General features: G+C 52.0%; 1 protein-coding gene across 1 annotated transcript in view; it reads left to right on the top strand.

Annotated features, from left to right (window-relative positions):
* The window catches only part of col4a2 (collagen, type IV, alpha 2), a gene marked incomplete at its 5' end in the record, with an annotated part of 51,076 nt that overhangs the window by 23,665 nt on the left and 6,145 nt on the right, over positions 1-21,266 (top strand). Inside the window, 29 exons of the mRNA XM_084478246.1 lie at positions 3,148-3,282; positions 3,362-3,406; positions 3,961-4,077; positions 4,324-4,392; positions 5,131-5,166; positions 5,344-5,397; positions 5,509-5,544; positions 5,620-5,661; positions 7,129-7,203; positions 8,015-8,059; positions 8,285-8,332; positions 8,443-8,478; positions 9,031-9,075; positions 9,354-9,408; positions 10,081-10,194; positions 10,913-11,062; positions 13,189-13,260; positions 13,845-13,996; positions 14,535-14,607; positions 15,302-15,408; positions 16,532-16,715; positions 17,632-17,682; positions 17,822-17,896; positions 18,067-18,165; positions 18,482-18,703; positions 19,851-20,012; positions 20,577-20,747; positions 20,845-20,988; positions 21,103-21,228. Of these exons, the coding sequence (XP_084334372.1) occupies positions 3,148-3,282; positions 3,362-3,406; positions 3,961-4,077; positions 4,324-4,392; positions 5,131-5,166; positions 5,344-5,397; positions 5,509-5,544; positions 5,620-5,661; positions 7,129-7,203; positions 8,015-8,059; positions 8,285-8,332; positions 8,443-8,478; positions 9,031-9,075; positions 9,354-9,408; positions 10,081-10,194; positions 10,913-11,062; positions 13,189-13,260; positions 13,845-13,996; positions 14,535-14,607; positions 15,302-15,408; positions 16,532-16,715; positions 17,632-17,682; positions 17,822-17,896; positions 18,067-18,165; positions 18,482-18,703; positions 19,851-20,012; positions 20,577-20,747; positions 20,845-20,988; positions 21,103-21,228 (2,740 nt within the window). The remainder of the gene's footprint in view (positions 1-3,147; positions 3,283-3,361; positions 3,407-3,960; positions 4,078-4,323; positions 4,393-5,130; positions 5,167-5,343; positions 5,398-5,508; positions 5,545-5,619; positions 5,662-7,128; positions 7,204-8,014; positions 8,060-8,284; positions 8,333-8,442; positions 8,479-9,030; positions 9,076-9,353; positions 9,409-10,080; positions 10,195-10,912; positions 11,063-13,188; positions 13,261-13,844; positions 13,997-14,534; positions 14,608-15,301; positions 15,409-16,531; positions 16,716-17,631; positions 17,683-17,821; positions 17,897-18,066; positions 18,166-18,481; positions 18,704-19,850; positions 20,013-20,576; positions 20,748-20,844; positions 20,989-21,102; positions 21,229-21,266) is intronic.

The following is a 21,266-nucleotide window of genomic DNA, read 5'->3' as shown; positions in this document are numbered from 1 at the left end:
ACACACACACACACACACACACACACACACTGACCCCGTCCCCTGCTATCAGTGGGTCATCCTGGGTTATCATCCCAGGACGACCCACTATCATCCTGGATTTGAGCAGGAGGCGACAGCAGGTGTCGCCCCCCCAGACACGCGCCCCCCCCCCCCGACACGAGGCCCCCCCCACCCCCCGGCACACGGCCAGACGTGCGTAGAGCGGCAACGTTACTCAGGTTAAGCCTCCAGGTATTACGGCAAAATGACACTGAGAGGCTCAGGAAATGAAGGAAGTTAAATAAAGCCAGTTGAGTGTGTGTGTGTGCGTGTGCGTGTGCACGTGCATGCGTATGTGTGTGTGTGTGTCTAGACTCTCTTGCTCTAAGGTCCAGTGCAGCTGCGTCCGCTAGAACCTTCATTCATCCAGAGGCTGAAGCCGGCCTTATGAACTCATGAACCTCACCCCCCGCGCATCACGTACTGCCTGACCCACTATCCCTGCCCAGTGGTGGCCCCTGGTGCTGAACCAGTCCTCCCACTGTTCCCACATGCTGGGTGTTTGGGTTGCTGTGGGACATTGTTATGGCTGCCTGCGGTCTGGATTACCCAGAGTGCTCTTGGCTCGGGCCCCGCCCTGGCTCGGGCCCCTGGCAGGCTGCGGACAAACAGCTCTGTGTCAACCACTCAGTTCTCACTGGTCCGCTGTCGGCCTCCCGACCACAGGGGGCACCGCAGGGCGACCCCCCCCCCCCACCCCCACTCACCCACGCAAACAAGCCCACTTCCCATGGTATTATTCTCTCCCTCTCTCAATCTAGTTCAATTCAAAAAAGCTTTAATGGCATGAGAAATAAACATTTGCATTGCCAAAGCAATCTCTCTCTCTCCATCTCTCACTCTCTCTGTCTCTCTCCATCTCTCACTCTCTCTGTATCTCTCTCTCTCTCTCTCTCTCTCTCTCCCTCTATCTCTCTCTCTCTCTCTCTGTGAATTCCAACACCAATTCCATTCACACAGTAGAGTTCTAGGGTGTTACAAATTGCACGTACACTTTTACAAACACCACACACACCACACCACCACACACAAAAACCACACACACCACCACACACAAAAACCACACACACCACACCACCACATACCACACACAAAAACCACACACACACCACACCACCCCACACAAAAACCACACACACCACCACACACCACACCACCACACACAAAAACCACACACACACACCACACACACCACACCACCACATACCACACACAAAAACCACACACACCACACCACCACACACAAAAACCACACACACACCACACCACCACACACAAAAACCACACACACCACACACCACACCACCACACACAAGAACCACACACACACCACACCACCACACACAAACAGCACACATGTACACAACACAGCATTGAATGGCTATGTGAAAGAGAACCTTTATTGTACAGGTATCAGGTGTGTGTGTGTGTGTGTGTGTTTGTAAGCAGTCACACGTGTGTGTGTGTGTGTGTGTGTGTGTGTGTGTGTGTGTGTGTGTGTGTGTGTGTGTGTGTGTAAGCGTGTGCTGACATGCAGCAGGCCGGTTCCGGAGCAGCTGGAGAGAAGATGGAGGGTCTGAGTTCTCCAGAGAACTCTAACACCACCCCTCCTCCACCTCCTCCACCCCTCCTCCTGTGTGTGTGTGTGTGTGTGTGTGTGTGTGTGTGTGTGTGTGTGTGTGTGTGTGTGTGTGTGTGTCTGCCTGCGTACTTCTGTATTAAATTCAGCTCTGGTAAGTGTTAGGTAAAGACTAAACATGCTTCATGTTACTCCCTGTGCCAAAAGCCTCTCTCTCTCTGTCTCTCTGTCTCTCTCTCTGTCTCTTTCTCTCTTTCTCAACACAGTACAGTAGCAGACTAAACCAGTATATTTAACTGGTTGATTACTGCTCTCCTGCCCAGACATCCTTTGAAGTGGATGGCTGCATGCCATTAAAGAGCAGCATCCTAAATGTGTTGTATCGCCCTATATGTTCAGTGTGTGTGTGTGTGTTTATTTGTCAGTACAGAGACTCAACTCTACTCTCTGTCAGGTTCTTTAGTTTCCTGTGTATATGACCTGTCCCTGACAGGCAGAGTAGTCAGCAGGGCCGGATCAACCAATGGGTTTCCTGGGCACGGGCCCAGGGGCCCGCCCATAGAGAGGGCCCGCCTTGCAGATCTTTTTTTTTTTCATTTTATTTTACATTTCAATAAAATTATATGATTTATTGGTTAACAAATATAGTAACTGCCTATTTACTTTTAATGATTCTGATTTCAAATGAAGTGCAGTGCTTTCCTTATTGAATTGAAATATCCTGTGTCCTGTTTGGTAGCATATGTGTGATGTATTACCATGTATTAGTGCTTTCCCTTTTGAAATGGAAATGCTCTATGTCATGGTGTGTGTGTGTGTGTGTGTGTGTGTGTGTGTGTGTGCGTGTGTGTGTGTGTGTGTGTGTGTGTGTTACAATAATAATAAAAAACAAATAAATAAATAAAATTCTGACCACCCCATTCACGTTGGCTGGGGGGGGGGCATCAGACATTTGTGCACAGGGGTCTATGATTTGTTAATCCGGCCCTGGTAGTCAGCTTTGGTCGGCTGCAGTTCCCCAGTTTGTCCACTGAGTGGCAGTAGAGTGTTTAAGGAAAGTGATTCAATATTAAAGGACAGATAAATGTCTCCCCCTATGGTCCGCTCCGTGTACTGCCGCTAGCAAAGTCATAGAAGAAACAGATCTTATTTATCACAGTTGGCTGTGTTCCACCTCACGGTCCACACTGCACCGATCCGGAATTAGTCGTCTTGTTGTGATTCTTCAACATCTCCAAACTTAGCCCCCGAGCATCCGGTCTGCATGTTTCTAAGTCTCCTATTGGAAGGTGAGTTGGCCATTTCAAACATCAATCCATTATGGCTCGTTATCTGAGTCGCGTCATATCTCTCGCATGCCTCTCCGACACTAACGCATCCTTTTTTAACTCAAATGTAGAAATGTGATGTAATGTGATGTGATGTGTTGTGATGTGATGTGCAAATCGTGATTGCCGCTGCTGCTGTGGCGCCCCCTGCTGTCCACTCCATGTACTGACTCTCAATGGTCTCTGTCTCTTGTTCAGGGCCAGACGGGGCCCGTCGGTCCTCAGGGCCACGAGGGGCCCCCGGGCAGGGAAGGAGACGTGGGCATCATGGGCCCCAAGGGGGAGCTGGGCGAGCGGGGCCGCGGCGGGGCCCTGGGCCCCAAGGGATCGGTGGTGAGCTGCTGTTGTGTCTCCAGCATGAGGTCGTTGTGTCGTGGCTCGGGATGAGACTGAACATCTGGCTTCTCCGCAGGGAATGATGGGCGTTCCCGGATTCACCGGAGCTGACGGGATCCCTGTGAGTCTGTCGCTACGGCCCTATCACCATGGAGACATGCAACCGTGTGTGTGTGGGTGTGGGTCGGTGTGAATGTATAGCTCTGTGTGTGGGAGTGTGTGTGTGGTGTGTGTGTGTGTCTAAGTATGTGTGTGTGTGTGTGTGTGTGTGTGTATCTGTGTGTGTGTGTGTGTGTGTGTGTGTGTGTGTGTATCTGTGTGTGTGTGTGTGTGTATCTATGTGTGTGTGAGTGTGTCTATGTGTGTGTCTCTATGTGTGTTTGTGTGTGAGTGTATCTCTGTGTGTGTGTTTTTGTGTGAGTGTATGTCTATGTGTGTGAGTGTGTCTCTATGTGTGTGTGTGTGTGTGTGTGTGTGAGTGTATCGCTATGTGTGTGTGTGTGAGTGTATGTCTATGTGTGTGTGTGAGTGTATGTCTATGTGTGTGTGTGTGTGTGCGTGAGTGTATCTATGTGTGTGTGTGAGTGTATGTCTATGTGTGTGCGTGAGTGTATGTCTATGTGTGTGTGTGTGTGTGTGTGTGTGTGTTCTGACCCCCTGCTGTGCCCCCTGCAGGGCCACCCCGGACAGGCGGGCCCCCGAGGGAGGCCGGGGGTCGACGGCTGCAACGGGACCCACGGGGACCAGGGGTTGTCAGGGCGACCGGGCCGCGACGGGCCCCCAGGGTTCCCAGTAAGAGGACCAGTGCTCTGACTGGGCTGACGAGGCTCTGCTGATCCTCTGTCAGACCTGTTTTATAAAAGTGACATTTAGATGAAGGTTATTATTATTAACATGATTATAAGAGCTAGGGTTAGGAGAGGAGCATTAGTCGCGCCTCTGGCTAGTCGTAGCATGCTAGGCTGCCTAGCCAAGCATGCTACGGTAGCGTGCTAGGCTGCGTGGCCCCGCCCCCTGACGCTGTCTCCCCCCCCCCAGGGCCGGACGGGCCTGAAGGGAGCCAAGGGCGACGAGCTGGAGCTCAGCGTCTACATGGAGCGCTTCAGGGTGAGGACCCCCCCCGCCGGCCCAGTACACCCCCCAGTGAACCCAGTACACCCCCCCAGTGAACCCAGTACACCCCCCAGTGAACCCAGTACACCCCCCAGTGAACCCAGTACACCCCCCAGTGAACCCAGTACCAGTACACCCCCCCAGTGACCCCAGTACCAGGGACCCCCTCCAGTGACCCCAGTACCAGTGACCCAGTCCCAGTGACCCCAGTACCAGTGACACCAGTACCAGTGACCCCAGTACCAGTGACTCAGTACCAGTGACCCCAGTACCAGTGACACCAGTACCAGTGACACCAGTACCAGTGACCCCAGTACCAGTGACTCAGTACCAGTGACCCCAGTACCAGTGACCCCAGTACCAGGGACCCCAGTACCAGTGACCCAGTCCCAGTGACCCCAGTACCAGTGACACCAGTACCAGTGACCCCAGTACCAGTGACTCAGTACCAGTGACACCAGTACCAGTGACACCAGTACCAGTGACCCCAGTACCAGTGACTCAGTACCAGTGACACCAGTACCAGTGACCCCAGTACCAGTGACCCCAGTACCAGTGACACCAGTCCCAGTGACCCCAGTACCAGTGACCCCAGTACCAGTGACCCAGTCCCAGTGACCCCAGTACCAGTGACACCAGTACCAGTGATCCCAGTACCAGTGACCCCAGTACCAGTGACCCAGTCCCAGTGCTGTGTGGCCGTGAGGCTGACTGTGTGTTTGTGTGTCTCAGGGCGATAAAGGTTATCCCGGCACCCCTGGACAATACGTGAGTTTACTACCCAGCAGAAGATCAAAGTCCTCAACGTGTTCCTCCTCTCTGTCTCTGCTGCCCTACCTGAGCAGCTGTACATGTCCTAGTATCATCTCCCTCCACCGCCTCCATACATGGTCCTAGCTACTCCTCCCATCATGCACTCTGTTCACTGTCCTCCTCCTCCTCCAGGGCCAATCAGGCGGGGCGGGCTGGCCCGGCTACAGGGGCCTCACTGGACCCAAGGTGGGGGGTGTGTGTGTGCGTGTGTGTGTATGTGTGTTGAAACAGAACTCAGTATTGAAGTATCTCCTTTGATCTTTCTGACTCTAACCTCTTAATTTTGTTTTTAATCAGGGCCCCCGGGGGCCCCCAGGCGCTCCGGGCCCAAAGGTAACGTCTTCATCCAGCAGCCTTTAACGATCTTAATGATGATTAGTCCTGTCATTAACACCGTGTTCCTCACAGGGCACCATGACCAAAGTACTGAAAGGAGTGAAGGGGGAGAGAGTGAGTATTACACAACTCAGTATTATGTTATTTTATTAAACGGGTGGCTTAAATCAAGCAATGTGATTGGTTCCCAACTGTTGTATATTGAGCGTATACACACAGCTATGACGCCCGTTCAGTTTACAGAGTTCCGTATCACTCCGCACCTAACTGTTGTTTATTTATACATAATAGCAATAGCATAGTTCACTGAAGTTCACTGAAGTTCACTGAAGCCTAAAGATATGTTGATTGATGGAGAGGGTGGAAATGTGGTAAAGCAGCGGTTCCCAAACTTTTTTTCCTGTGCACCCCCTTTACATCCCAACCGGGTTGGCGCACCCCCAATCCCCACTTCAAAAAGAAGGAAAAAAAACTGCAACAAAGCTTTGTTTTATCACCATATAAAGACTCATGTTTAATCATGCGCAAATAACCAGAACACGCATGACATAACAACATCAACAAATATCCAACAAATAGGAGAGCCAAGGGACACGACTGACGTTGTGTGCAAGATCTGCTCTTGTGTGATCCGCGCAATAGACGGGCAGACGACCGATCTACATGACCACTTTATGCGCCTCGCAGAAGTTAATAGAAATGATGATAAACAAAATATCACAGAACATAGAGCAGGATTGTGAACGTTTACAATGTCTCATGTCAATTTACAATCTGCAAAATGTGTCTGCGTTGGCCGACTTAATCACAACGGTTATGGAAATTAGAACGACGACATTGAATTCAATTGCAATGAAGTTACAAACAATCCACAACATTAAAGAGAATAGGCTCCGAAACAGATAAAATAAATAAAAACGAGGTAATATTACACCAGACCGCCATTACATTTTTCATCTCGCGCACCCCCTGGTAGCAGCTCCACACTTTGGGAATCCCTGTTGTAAAGCAATAGGCACACGGTGAGTGAACTACTCGATAGTAGGCTAAATTGCCGGCGAACCAAGCTACCGTCTCTAGCCTAGCCTTCTCTCTGAAGGACGCTACAGTGTGTTGCATAGCAACCGCCGCGCACTTTGCAGGCAACCAGGAGGGACTACTTTTTTGTATTCGTTAAAAAAAATGCTTTTCCGACCTTCTCGCTTTTTCAAAATTGAGGGTGTCTTTCATTTCGCCATATTTACGTAACCGTTTTATAAAAGCAATAGATCACTTCAGTCAGTGAAATGTTCTCATTATACCACAGTTAAGGGACAACGCCCCTTAACTGTGGTATAATGAGAACATTCCACAGCCTGTCGTGATCTATTGCTTTAATGTTCACCCATTATTGCTATTATTATTGCTATGTTCATCGTTACTGTTCTTATAAATCGTATAAAAAACGATTTGAAGATTTGACATTTGAGCGCCTTCTGAATCGAAACAGTCGGTCGGTATGTTTCTCTGATCCGGCTGATTTTGGTTTGTTGTCGTATCAGCGCTGATCAAATCTCTCTGCATTCCTCCCGCTGTCCACAGGGAGACGCTGGCGAGCCGGGATACCCCGGGAACTCAACTACCCACCCTTTCAGAGGGCCGACGCCTGGAAACCAGGTCAGGACAATAAAGAACAAATATATATAAATATTCAAATATAGTAGACGTGTGCTCCTTTAGGGTTTCTACTGAAGAGCTTCAGACAGAGGTGGTGAGGCTGCTGCAAACGGACCATGTGTTTCTAATGGACTATGTGTTTGTAACAGACAATGTGTTTGTAACAGACCATGTGTTAGTAACAGACTAACAGACGATGTGTTAGTAACAGACGATGTGTTTGTAACAGACAATGTGTTTGTAACAGACGATGTGTTTGTAACAGACTAACAGACCATGTGTTTGTAACAGACGATGTGTTTGTAGCAGACTAACAGACCATGTGTTTGTAACAGACTAACAGACCATGTGTTTGTAACAGACAATGTGTTTGTAACAGACCATGTGTTTGTAACAGACCATGTGTTTGTAACAGACAATGTGTTTGTAACAGACAATGTGTTTGTAACAGACCATGTGTTTGTAACAGACCATGTGTTTGTAACAGACAATGTGTTTGTAACAGACCATGTGTTTGTAACAGACCATGTGTTTGTAACAGACAATGTGTTTGTAACAGACTAACAGACCATGTGTTAGTAACAGACAATGTGTTTGTAACAGACAATGTGTTTGTAACAGACCATGTGTTTGTAACAGACCATGTGTTAGTAACAGACCATGTGTTTGTAACAGACCATGTGTTAGTAACAGACCATGTGTTTGTAACAGACCATGTGTTTGTAACAGACCATGTGTTAGTAACAGACCATGTGTTTGTAACAGACTAACAGACCATGTGTTTATAACAGACCATGTGTTTGTGTTTCAGGGGAGGAAGGGAGAGAAAGGGCTGAAGGGAGAAGTGGGAGAACTTGTAAGTAGAAGATTATTCTTCATATAAGCTCTACTCACACACACACACACACACACAGGCACGCACATACGCACCACACTCACACACACACACAGGCACGCACATACGCACCACACACACACACACACACACACACACACACACACACACACACACACACACACACACACACACACACACACACCCCTGACGGCGGTCTCTCAGTGTGCTGTGTGTCTCCTCCAGGCGGACAACAAGGGGGAGACGGGCGTGGTGGGCGGTCCCGGCGGCAGGGTGGGCAGCACCTCACACACACACACACACACACACACACACACACACACACACACATCAGAACAGCTGAGCTCTGACCTGGCCTGCTCTGACCTCTGACCTCTCTCTAGGGGGAGCCCGGTCCAGTTGGAGTGCCCGGACCCAAGGTACGATCGACCTCCTGGCTTCAGGCCGTTGGCTAATGACTCGTTTAGGATTGGTGGTTATGGCTGTTTCCTAGGTTACGGTCAATTCACGTCATTCAGGGTTGGACAGAACTACAGCACACACATATATACACAGCAACAACAAGGCATCCCACCATGCACTCTGATATACCGGTCTGTACGGTGATGTCTGTAGTGTGATGTAGTCTGTAGTGTGATGTAGTCTGTAGTGTGATGTAGTCTGTAGTGTGATGTAGTCTGTAGTGTGATGTAGTCTTTGGTGTGATGTCTGTACTGTGATGTCTGTACTGTGATGTAGTCTGTAGCGTGATGTCTGTAGTGTGATGTAGTCTGTAGTGTGATGTCTGTAGTGTGATGTACTGGTCTGTAGTCTGATGTCTGTACTGTGATGTCTGTACTGTGATGTAGTCTGTAGTGTGATGTCTGTAGTGTGATGTCTGTACTGTGATGTCTGTAGTTGATGTCTGTACTGTGATGTCTGTACTGTGATGTCTGTACTGTGGTCTGATGAGCTGCTGTGTGTCTCCTCAGGGGTACCCCGGGGAGCCGGGGCCTATCGGCCAGGACGGAGTCAAGGTGAGCAGAACTCAGACCTACACTGACCTCTAGGTGACCCTGAGCAGGTCCTATCTGACCTCTAGGTGACCCTGAGCAGGTCCTATCTGACCTCTAGGTGACCCTGAGCAGGTCCTATCTGACCTCTAGGTGACCCTGAGCAGGTCATATCTGACCTCTAGGTGACACTGAGCAGGTCCTATCTGACCTCTAGGTGACACTGAGCAGGTCCTAACCATCCTGGGGGCCCTGGGCCCCCCGCGGTGCACAAGGCCACTCACACACTCCTTGTGTTTCAGGGGACCAGAGGGGAGCCTGGAGATGTGATCTCCTTGGGATTCTGGGGCAACCCTGGTACGGTAACACCTATATTATAACACAACTTGTACGGTAGCACCTGTATTATAACACAACTGGTACAGTAGCACCTATATTATAACACAACTTGTACGGTAGCACCTGTATTATAACACAACTGGTACAGTAGCACCTATATTATAACACAACTGGTACGGTAACACCTATATTATAACACAACTGGTACGGTAACACCTATATTATAACACAACTGGTACAGTAACACCTATATTATAACACAACTGGTACGGTAGCACCTATATTATAACACAACTGGTACAGTAGCACCTATATTATAACACAACTGGTACAGTAGCACCTATATTATAACACAACTGGTACAGTAGCACCTATATTATAACACAACTGGTACAGTAGCACCTATATTATAACACAACTCCACAGTCAGTGGAATAGGAAAAGTGAGTTTATGGATCTTGATCTACATCAATATATTGCATAACTGAATACACAGTTGTTTACATTGTCCCCCATTTTACGTACAAGATAAGAAAAAAAGGCTTTCACAGAGACATTCATGTTGTACATCAATGTTTTAATATAGATATAGAGCAGGCTAGCATGCTAACCGTTAGCTGTGCGTCTCCTGTCAGCTGTGTTGTGACTAAAGATGCTCTGGTTCTCTTGGGCCCCGGGGTCTGACTGTAGCTGGACCAACGGGCCCCCTAGGAGAGACCGGCCGCAAGGGGGGGAGAGGACCGGAGGGAGACCAGGGGCCACCGGGCCCCCCGGGGAGACCAGCCAGGGAGTCACAGCAGCTCAGTAAGACCCTCAGATCAGTGAGACAGACCCTCAGATCAGTGAGACAGACCCTCAGATCAGTGAGACAGACCCTCAGATCAGTGAGACAGACTCTCAGATCAGTGAGACAGACTCTCAGATCAGTGAGACGCTCTGTACCTGGAGATGTCCTTACATTAAGGTGCCTGAGGGTACATTAAGGTGTCTTAAGGTGCATTAAGGTGTCTTAAGTAACATTAAGGTGTCTTCAGGTACATTAAGGTGTCATAAGTTACATTAAGCAGTCTTAAGTTACATTAAGGTGTTTTCAGGTCCATTAAGGTGCCTTAAGGTACATTAAGGTGTCTTAAGGTGCATTAAGGTGTCTTAAGGTACATTAAGGTGTCTTCAGGTCCATTAAGGTGCCTTAAGTTACATTAAGGAGTCTTAAGTTACATTAAGGTGTCTTCAGGTACATTAAGGTGTCATAAGTTACATTAAGTAGTCTTAAGTTACATTAAGGTGTCTTAAGGTACATTAAGCAGTCTTAAGTTACATTAAGGTGTTTTCAGGTCCATTAAGGTGCCTTAAGGTACATTAAGGTGTCTTAAGTTACATTAAGGTGCCTGAGGGTACATTAAGGTGTCTTAAGTTACATTAAGGTGCCTGAGGGTACATTAAGGTGCCTTAAAGTGCATTAAGGTGCCTTAAGGCGCCGGTGACGGTCCAGTCCTCCCAGAGCTCTCCTTTGTCCCAACAGTCTGGGATTACTTCGGGCCCTTTGGGGACAAAGGGGACTCTGGAGATAAGGGCCGGCCAGGGGAGGCCGGGATCCCCGCCATCACCGCCGGACCCCAGGGGTACTCCGGGCTCCCGGGACCCCCGGGCCTTCAGGGACCCAAAGGATCATGTAGGTGGCAGACACACACATACACACACACACACACGCACACACATACACGCACACGCACACACATACATGCACACACACACATACACGCACACACACACACACACACACAGAGACACACACACACACACAGACACACATACAAACACAGACACACATACACAGACACACACACACACACACACACACGCACGCACGCGCACACACACACACACACACACACACACACACACACATACACACACACATAGATAGACAGACAGACAGACACACAGACACACAGACACACAGACGGACACACACAGACACACAGACAGACACACACACACACACACACTCAGACACACAGACACACAGACACACACACACACACACACACAGACACACAGACTGAGCTTGAAATATGATATATTGCAAAGGTTTCTTGCTTTGTTTTGTAATATTAAACCCTGACGGAATATCCAATATTTCTTTTCACCAGCAGGGGTCAGTGTAGGCTGCACTAGAGGGAGATGACCCTCATTCATCAAAACCCCAACCTCTCTTAGGGTGCACTCACACTATGCAAAGTTAACACTAGGCCTGTGCTCACACAAGGCAAACTCAACTGGGCTGAGTACGGTTGCCTCTTGTACATATAGGTTGCGTATCCGTGCGTGTGTGCGTGTCGGCTCATTAGCATCTGTACCATGGCCTGAGCACACCTCTCTGAAGTGTACTGAGGCCACGGAATGTAACTGAGTACTACTTGAGTACGGGTGGCGTGCTCACACTAGCCAAACGATCTAGACTTTAGGGGGCAAACGTACTCGGGCACGGTACAGACGGCCTAGTGTGAGTGCGCCCTTGGAAAGAGCTCGACCACACTGTCAGAACCCACGTATGTCCACTGTAGTGAACCCCCTCCCACCGCCTCAAATAAGTAAATACAATATCAACAAAAACATATTCTGGCCCCTCTCCTGATGGAGGATGTATTGAACTGTGATGACGTCATGAGTATTCAACACTAGGTGCGTTTCCATCAGCTGTTTAGATGCGCATCTAGATGTATCGCATCGGAAAATGATGATGGAAACGCCGTGATTCGCATTAAAATCCCCTGATTCGCACAAACTGAAATACGCTCGCTATGGCCGGGTTTTGGTTGATTCGAATGGGATGGAAACAGCTGTATACGAATCAAGTGTGACGTAGCGCACTTTCACCCCGACTGCTTCCGGTGTTTGCGGGTCACTCAGAAGACAACAACATGGCGGATAGCTCAAGATTTCTGTGGACGGAGGATGAGGTTATAAGTTTGTTAAGACTGGTAAAAGAAAAAAACATCATAGCGATCCTGGACAGCAAACACCAAAGAAACGCCACCATATATCAGGAACTGTGTGGGGAAATGCTTCAATTGGGGTTCTTGAGCGAGTGTAATTAATGACTGAAGTCCTCTCTCCATTGTAAAACATCAAAACACCACATCAAAACACCGGCAGGAAGACGACGGAATGTTTACAGGCTGGTTGCCATGCCAACCCGCGGAAAATCTCGCGTGACTTAGAAAACTCGCGTGAATTTGTAGTTTTCACCAAAGTCCGTTCTTTTGATGGAAACACACATGATTCGAATTTCTTTTAATGCGCATTGCCCAGTAATGCGAATCACTTTGGATGGAAACATGGCTACTGACTACAGATGCAGACATCTTTGATACAGTTCTGTTCTTTAACCTCCAACTGATTGTCATCAACTTCTCACTGAGAACCGCATTCCAAGACCCAGAGTGAAACCTACGCCTGGGTTCTCCTGGTCCTTGTGTCTTCACCTTTATCCCAGTCCACACACCTCTCCCAGTCCACGTACCTCTCCCAGTCCCATTGTGAAGAGCTCCTCGGTGTGATATGGATGTTTACACAATGTGAAGGGTGTAAACCAATGACCATGGAGAACCTCTGTTCTCTGGTTCCCATAACAATGAGAAGTTATCAGGTGCAATAGCAGGAATTTGAGATATGACAGAACATGAGATTAAAGCCATGATTGTTGGAGCAGTTCACATTTCATCAGTACAACTCGTCTTGCTCTGGGTCCCAGTGGAGAGGAGGAGGAGTCATGAGGTTCTGGTATCTCCACAGGGTTCGAGTTCTTCAAGGGCTCGCCGGGGGAGAGAGGAAGGCCTGGGTCTGCTGGCCCTAAAGGAGATACAGGTACGCTCTCCTTCACCTGGACAACCTCCTCCAGGCTCCAGGTCACTCTCCTGAGGCCTGGACAGGCTGAACCTCCACCTCAGGGGTTGGGACCAGTCAGCCTCTCTGAGGACTGCGTGGTCATGTGATACGAGGTAGATGATGGCGAAGGACAGATCAGGTTCATCCAATCACCTGCACAGTACTGTTTGTAAGGGCCGGGCCCCACAAAGACGACTTCCAGAAGGTTATGTGGAACTCAGAACCTAGCTTCTTCTTTAGCAGGTTAGCTTCATCTTATCAGGTTAGCAGGTTAGCTTCTTCTTTAGCAGGTTAGATTCATCTTTAGCAGGTTAGCTTCTTCTTTAGCAGGTTAGCTTCATCTTTGGCAGGTTAGCTTCTTCTTTAGCAGGTTAGCTTCTTCTTTAGCAGGTTAGCGTCTTCTTTAGCAGGTTAGCTTCTTCTTTAGCAGGTTAGCTTCTTCTTTAGCAGGTTAGCTTCATCTTTAGCGGGTTAGCTTCGTCTTTAGTGGGTCAGCTTCACTAGCAGGATGAAGGTCGTTCCCATGCTGGTAGATGATCTGATCATGACTCTCTGGCCCGCAGGGGACCACGGGCGGTGCGAGTGCAGCATCGTCCACTCCAAACCCGGGCCCGCGGGGGCCGACGGCGAGCGCGGCAGCATCGGGATGAGCGGCGAGATCGGACAGCCGGGCGACGAGGGCGAGGAAGGACCCCAGGGGGCCAGCGGCCTGCCTGTAAGAAAAGACACCTCTTCATGCACCTCATGTAGGCCCCATAGGCCCCATGTAGGGCCCCCATAGGCCTAATTTAAGCCCCTGTACTGTGGCTCCTGTACTGTGGCCCCTGGACTGTGGCCCCTGGACTGTGGCTCCTGTACTGTGGCCCCTCTACTGTGGTCCCTGTACTGTGGCCCCTGTACTGTGGCTCCTGTACTGTGGCCCCTGGACTGTGGCCCCTGGACTGTGGCCCCTCTACTGTGGTCCCTGTACTGTGGCCCCTGTACTGTGGTCCCTGTACTGTGGCTCCTGTACTGTGGTCCCTCTACTGTGGCTCCTGTACTGTGGCCCCTCTACTGTGGTCCCTGTACTGTGGCCCCTGTACTGTGGCTCCTGTACTGTGGTCCCTGTACTGTGGTCCCTCTACTGTGGCTCCTGTACTGTGGTCCCTCTACTGTGGCTCCTGTACTGTGGTCCCTGTACTGTGGCCCCTGTACTGTGGCTCCTGTACTGTGGCCCCTGTACTGAGAGGCTGACGTCCTGTGTTTACTGGTAGGGGTTCCCGGGCCCCAGCGGCCTGCAGGGGCCCAAGGGGAGGAGGGGCCCGACGGCGGTGGCGAAGCAGAAAGGTGAGACTGCCGCGTGTGTGTGTGTGTGTGTGTGCGTGTGTGTGCATTAATGTGTGTGTGTCCTTACATTTACATGTACATTTAGAGCATTTAGCAGACGCTTTTATCCAAAGCGACTTACAATAAGTACATTTGTCATAAGAAATTAAACAATATATCGCCGTCGGTACAGTAAAGATGTTCATAGAACCAAGTGCCAGTACTAACAATCGCCAGGCCAACCCCATTCCCCGTATACAGCAGTGGTAGCTAGCTACTGCAGATGCTACACAACTAAGTGCATGCTACACAACATGCATACACAACACAATTAAGTACATGCTACACAAGTACTACACTTAAGTACAATGAATGAATACAACCTGTATTAAGTGCGTTCGTCAAGTGCCAGGACGTACAACAAACAATAGTGCAACAGACAAATAATCGGACTGAATGGCTATGTAGAGTCTAGGTGAACTCTGAACAGGTGGGTTTTGAGTCGTTTGCGGAAGCTGGTGAGCGACTCTGCGGTCCTGACATCAGCAGGGAGCTCGTTCCACCACTGTGGTCCCAAGATAGAGAAGAGTTGTGATTTAGCTGATCGACCTTTGGTTGCTCTTAATGATGGCAGTACCAGACGTCCAGCTGAGGTAGTTGAGCTCACACATGTGTGTCCTCATGTGTGTGTGTGTGTGTGTGTGTGTCTCTTCAGGGTACCCGGGGGATCCGGGGGAGTCCGGCTCGTCAGGGAGTCCGGGGGTGCAGGGGGTCCCGGGTCACCTTGGGACCCCAGGGTACCCCGGGGCACGGGGAGCCCAGGTCGGTACCCCCCCCGCCCCCCTCTCCTCCTCCACCTCCTCCTCTCCTCCACCTCCTCTCCTCCACCTCCCCTCCTCCTCCTCTCCTCCTCCTCCTCTGCTCTCCCCTCCTCATTCTCTCCTCCACCTCCTCTCCTCCTCCACCTCCTCCTCTCCTCCTCCTCTCCTCTCCTCCTCTCCTCCACCTCCTCTCCTCCTCCTCTCCTCCACCTCCTCTCCTCCTCCTCTCCTCCTCCTCCTCCTCTCCTCCAACTCCCCTCCTCCTCTCCTCTCCACCTCCTCTCCTCCTCTCCTTTCCTCCTCCTCCTCCTCTCCTCCTCCTCTCCTCCTCCACTCCTCCACCTCCCCTCCTCCTCTCCTCCTCCTCTACCTCCTCTCCACCTCCTCTCCTCCTCTCCTCCACCTCCCCTCCTCCTCTCCTCCACCTCCCCTCCTCCTCTCCTCTCCTCCACCTCCCCTCCTCGTCTCCTCTCCTCCACCTCCCTCCTCCTCTCCTCTCCTCCTCCACCTCCTCTCCTCCTCCCCTCCTCCACTCCTCTCCTCCTCCTCTCCTCCACCTCCCCTCCTCCTCTCCTCTCCTCCTCCACCTCCTCTCCTCCACCTCCCCTCCTCCGCTCCTCTCCTCCTCCTCTCCTCCACCTCCTCCCCTCTCCTCTCCTCCTCTCCTCTCCTCCTCCTCCTCCTCTCCTCCTCCACTCCTCCACCTCCCCTCCTCCTCTCCTCTACCTCCTCTCCTCTCCTCCACCTCCTCTCCTCCTCCTCTCCTCCTCCTCTCCTCCACCTCCTCCCCTCTCCTCTCCTCCTCTCCTCCCCTCCTCCTCCTCCTCTCCTCTCCTCCTCCACCTCTTCTCCTCTCCTCCTCCACCTCCTCTCCTCCTCCTCTCTTCCACCTCCCCTCCTCCACTCCTCTCCTCCTCCCCTCCTCCTCCTCTCCTCCTCCTCTCCTCCTCCTCCTCTCCTCCTCTCCACCTCCCCTCCTCCTCCACCTCTCCTCCACCTCCTCTCCTCCCCTCCTCCACCTCCTCCCCTCTCCTCTCCTCCTCCTCTCCTCCTCCTCCTCCCCTCCTCCTCCTCTCCTCCAGCCCCAGGAGGAGTAACGCCCGGTTCTGTTCCTCTGTTCTCAGGGCGATGGCCCGGTCGGGGAGCCAGGGGACCGGGGGTACCGGGGCTTCCAGGGGCCCCAGGGCGCGGCGGGGCTGAGGGGGTACCCGGGACAGGTCCTGAGGGCCTCCAAAGGCCGCGCCGGGCCCCCGGGGGACCAGGGTCTGCCGGGTTACGACGGGGTCCAGGGGCCCAGAGGAACCTCAGGTGAGGAGACCTGGTGGGTGGGGGGGGGGATGTCCAGCTGGGGCAGTACTCAGTACTACCTCAGTACTACCTCAGTACTCTGACCTCAGTACTACCTCAGAACTACCTCAGTACTACCTCAGTACTCTGACCTCAGTACTACCTCAGTACTACCTCAGTACTACCTCAGTACTCTGGACTTCAGTACTCTGACCTCAGTACTCTGGACCTCAGTACTCTGGACCTCAGTACTCTGGACTTCAGTACTCTGACCTCAGTACTCTGAACCTCAGTACCTCAGTACTCTGAACCTCAGTACCTCAGTACTCTGAACCTCAGTACTCTGAACCTCAGTACTCTGAACCTCAGTACTCTGGACTTCAGTACTCTGAACCTCAGTACTCTGAACCTCAGTACCTCAGTACTCTGAACCTCAGTACTCTGGACTTCAGTACTCTGACCTCAGTACTCTGAACCTCAGTACTCTGAACCTCAGTACTCAGTACTCTGACCTCAGTACTCAGTACTCTGACCTCAGTACTCTGAACCTCAGTACTCAGTACTCTGACCTCAGTACTCAGTACTCTGACCTCAGTACTCTGAACCTCAGTACTCAGTACTCTGACCTCAGTACTCTGAACCCCAGTACTCTGGACCTCAGTGTGGACGGTATCATGGAGTTCCATGCAGTAAGAGTAAGTTATAAAGCTTTTCCTGGTGGTGTATGTGTCCTCATTTGCGCCACACCCATTCCCATCATGCAGCTCTCTCTTGACTGACTCAAACCGACCCTGGCAGTGTTTGAGATCATGCTTCTACTTTTTAATAATCATGACCCCACGGCCTCGTCCATCTGTCTCCATCTCCCTCATCCTCTCTCTCTCTCCCTCATCCTCTCTCTCTCTCTCCCTCATCCTCTCTCTCTTTGCACTGAAAGGCGGCTGTAGTACTATTCCCGGAGGAGATGGCGGGCAGTATGACGTCACAGGTAGCTGGTATAACCTCTTCCCGATTATTATGAGCATGACATTTCATTGGAGGATCCTCATTGACATCGTGAGGTGTGATTCACAGCAGCGACTCCCTGTTAGCTGAAGCTGTGCTCAAAGGTGTTCTCATGTCCTCAGGAGATTGTGATGTTAACCCAGGACCTCCGGGCACGCCCGGATACCCAGGACCCACCGGGCTGGAGGGCATGCCAGGTAACGCGGAGACGGACTCCGGCTTCAGCCTCTATGGAAGAACACTCCAATGGTTCTATGTGACGCATGTTAATGATGTTAATGCTGTTCCATGCCTCCGACGCGAGGCTCCATATGAAGCATGTTAATGTTCATGTTCATGTTAACGTTAACTCTGTCCCCTGCCTCAGGCCCCCCGGGGCAGAAGGGGGCCGAGGGCCTCAAGGGAGGGAACGGAGACAAAGGAGAGCAGGGAGAACAGGGCAGAGGCGGCCTTCCAGGAAACCAGGGTAAGGACCGGGAACCGGACACAATCTGGAGGGGCCAGATTGTGTGGTGGTGGGGCCCTCTCTGTGTGGTGGTGGGGGTCTGGTGTGTGGTGGTGTGGCCCTCTCTGTGTGGTGGTGGGGGTCTGGTGTGTGGTGGTGGGGGTCTGGTGTGTGGTGGTGTGGCCCTCTCTGTGTGGTGGTGGGGCCCTCTCTGTGTGGTGGTGGGGGTCCGGTGTGTTGTGGTGGGGGTCTCTCTGTGTGGTGGTGGGGGTCTGGTGTGTGGTGGTGGGGGTCCCGCTGTGTGACGGTGGGGGTCTCACTTTGTTGTGTCCCCCAGGTTTCGTTGGCCCCCGTGGAGACCTGGGCCAGCCGGGGCCGGCGGGGGTGAAGGGGTACCCCGGTGTCAACGGCCTCCTAGGCCGGGACGGGGAGCCGGGCGAGAAGGGCCACCACGGGGAGATCTTTGGGGCCTCCACGGGGGGCCCCGGAGAGCCAGGGCTCCCTGGCCTGCAGGGGGATCAGGGCCCGGCTGGAGATCAGGGAGGTTCAGGGCACCCAGGTGAGTCCATCACCTCTCACCTCAGCCTAGGTCTGCATCAGGGATGAGCTTCAAACCAGCAGCTCCACTCTATAACATGTAAACATAATATATAGAATAAAATGCACTGATCCGCAAATCAATCCAACCTTTGGGATTTCTCTCTATAAATGGATTTGTTCTGGCCTCCACTAGGGGAAATCTCACACTGTGTTTCAGACGACAATAAAAAAAAGAAAATGACTCAGCTATAACTGTATCTACAATTCAAGTTAATCAGCTATAACTGTATCTACAACTCAAGTTAATCAGCTATAACTTTATCTACTGTATCTACAACTCAAGTTAATCAGCTAAGTAATCAGCTAAGTAACCCAGAGTAAAGCGTCGGGATCCGATGGAGACATGAGCTCTGAAACCACTTCATTCCACTGAATAACGAGCTTGACTGACTCAAACCGACCCTGGCAGTGTTTGAGATCATGCTTCTACTTTTTAATAATCATGACCCCACGGCCTCGTCCATCTGTCTCCATCTCCCTCATCCTCTCTCTCTCTCCCTCATCCTCTCTCTCTCTCCCTCATCCTCTCTCTCTTTGCACTGAATAATCAATAAATAAAAGAAAATGACGCAGCTATAACTGTATCTACAACTCAAGTTAATCAGCTATAACTTTATCTACTGTATCTACAACTCAAGTTAATCAGCTATAACTGTATCTACAACTCGAGACACCAGAGGTTCCCCCTGGGAAAGTACAAGTGGGTTTAAAGAAGTGAAAAAAAGAAGAAAGAAGAAGTAACCCAGAGTAAAGCCTCGGGATCCGATGGAGACATGAGCTCTGAAACCGCTTCATTCCACTGAATAACGAGCAGCAGCAGAGAGGAACTGACAGCACGCACTGTCAGTTTACAGCTCAGTCGAAGAGTTCAGCCGCTGGCCAATCAGTGGCCAGCAGCCTGTTTATGTCACACAAAAGTACCTACTCCGCTCGCTTGGAACCTCGACAGGGGTGCTGCTAAAAAAAGTACCCGGTACCAGGTACCAGGTACCAGGTACCAGGTACTTGAGTGGAGGTGAGTGGAGGCGAGTGGCGCCGGTACTGTGGGTGGAGAAGGGGCGCTAGTGGTTCATGTGGGCTGAACCCTGTTGTTCTCTGCGGGGTAGGGATGGGGGGCATGCCCGGGATCATCGGGCTGAAGGGTGCGGGCGGACCTCCCGGTCTGCAGGGGGAGGAGGGGCGGCCCGGAGTGGCCGGGCGCTATGGCTTCCCGGGACTGCCTGGCCGGCCAGGCCCCCCGGGACCGCACGGAGTAGAGGGACAGCCAGGTTATTACACACACACACACACACACACACGCACGCACACACGCACACACGCACACACACACACAGACCAACACACACAAACACACAGACACACACACACACACACACAGACCAACACACACACACACACGCACACACGCACACACACAGACCAACACACACAAACACACACACACACACACACACACACACAGACCAACACACACACACACACACACGCACACACACACACACACACACACAAACACAGACCAACACACACACACACACACACACACACAGACCAACACACACACACAGACCAGCACACACACACAGACCAACACACACACACACAGACCAGCACACACACACACACACACACAAACACAGACCAACACACACACACACACACACACACACACACAGACCAACACACACACACACACACACACACACATACACACACACAGACAAACACACACACACACACACACAGACATACACACACACACACACACACACACACACACACACACACACACCCTCGGGACTGTAGCTCTGACTGCGTGTCTTCCCCTCCAGGCGTCAGCGGGGAGCGGGGGACCGAGGGGGACGCGGGGGCCCCGGGGCCCGCTGGGCTGAAGGGCACCCCGGGGGCCTTTGGGGAGGACGGCCCCAACGGAGACCAGGGGCCCGCGGGGGACCCGGGGGCCCCGGGGCCGGACGGCCGCGCCGGGATCTCAGGGATCAAAGGTGGGCTGGTCCTCCTCGGGTCCGGGTCGTGGACCAGGTAGTGGAAGAGACACACAGGGTCTGATGGTTCTGACGTTCTCCCCGTTCTCCTCTCCAGGGAGCAAAGGTTCTCACGGCATGGCGGGCTTCAAGGGCCGCCCCGGGGGCCCGGGGGCCACAGGCTTCAGCGGGGTGAAGGGGGAGACCGGGCTGCCGGGCCGGGCGGGCTTCAAGGGCGGCATGGGGCGCAGCGGAGAGAAGGGTGAGGCTGTCTGTCTGCTGCCGCCGGGTCCACTCTGTAGTGTGCGTCCCCGGAGCGACGCTGTGGGTCACGTGCTCAGCTGACCCCCCCCCCCCCCCCCGCTGTGTCTCCTAGGTGACCGGGGCCTGAGGGGCCCGGCGGGGGACAAGCCTCATATCCCGCGGCAGCTCATCGCCGACATGAAGGGGACCAAGGGAGAGAGCGGCATACCTGGGGAACCCGGCTTCACCGGGGCCAGAGGTGGGTCCAGACTAGTCCCTGAGCCTGACCCCTGACCC

This window comes from Micromesistius poutassou (assembly GCF_964030765.1).
Source record: "Micromesistius poutassou genome assembly, chromosome: 14".
NCBI lineage: Eukaryota > Metazoa > Chordata > Actinopteri > Gadiformes > Gadidae > Micromesistius > Micromesistius poutassou.
This window is presented reverse-complemented; position numbering and strand designations above follow the sequence as displayed.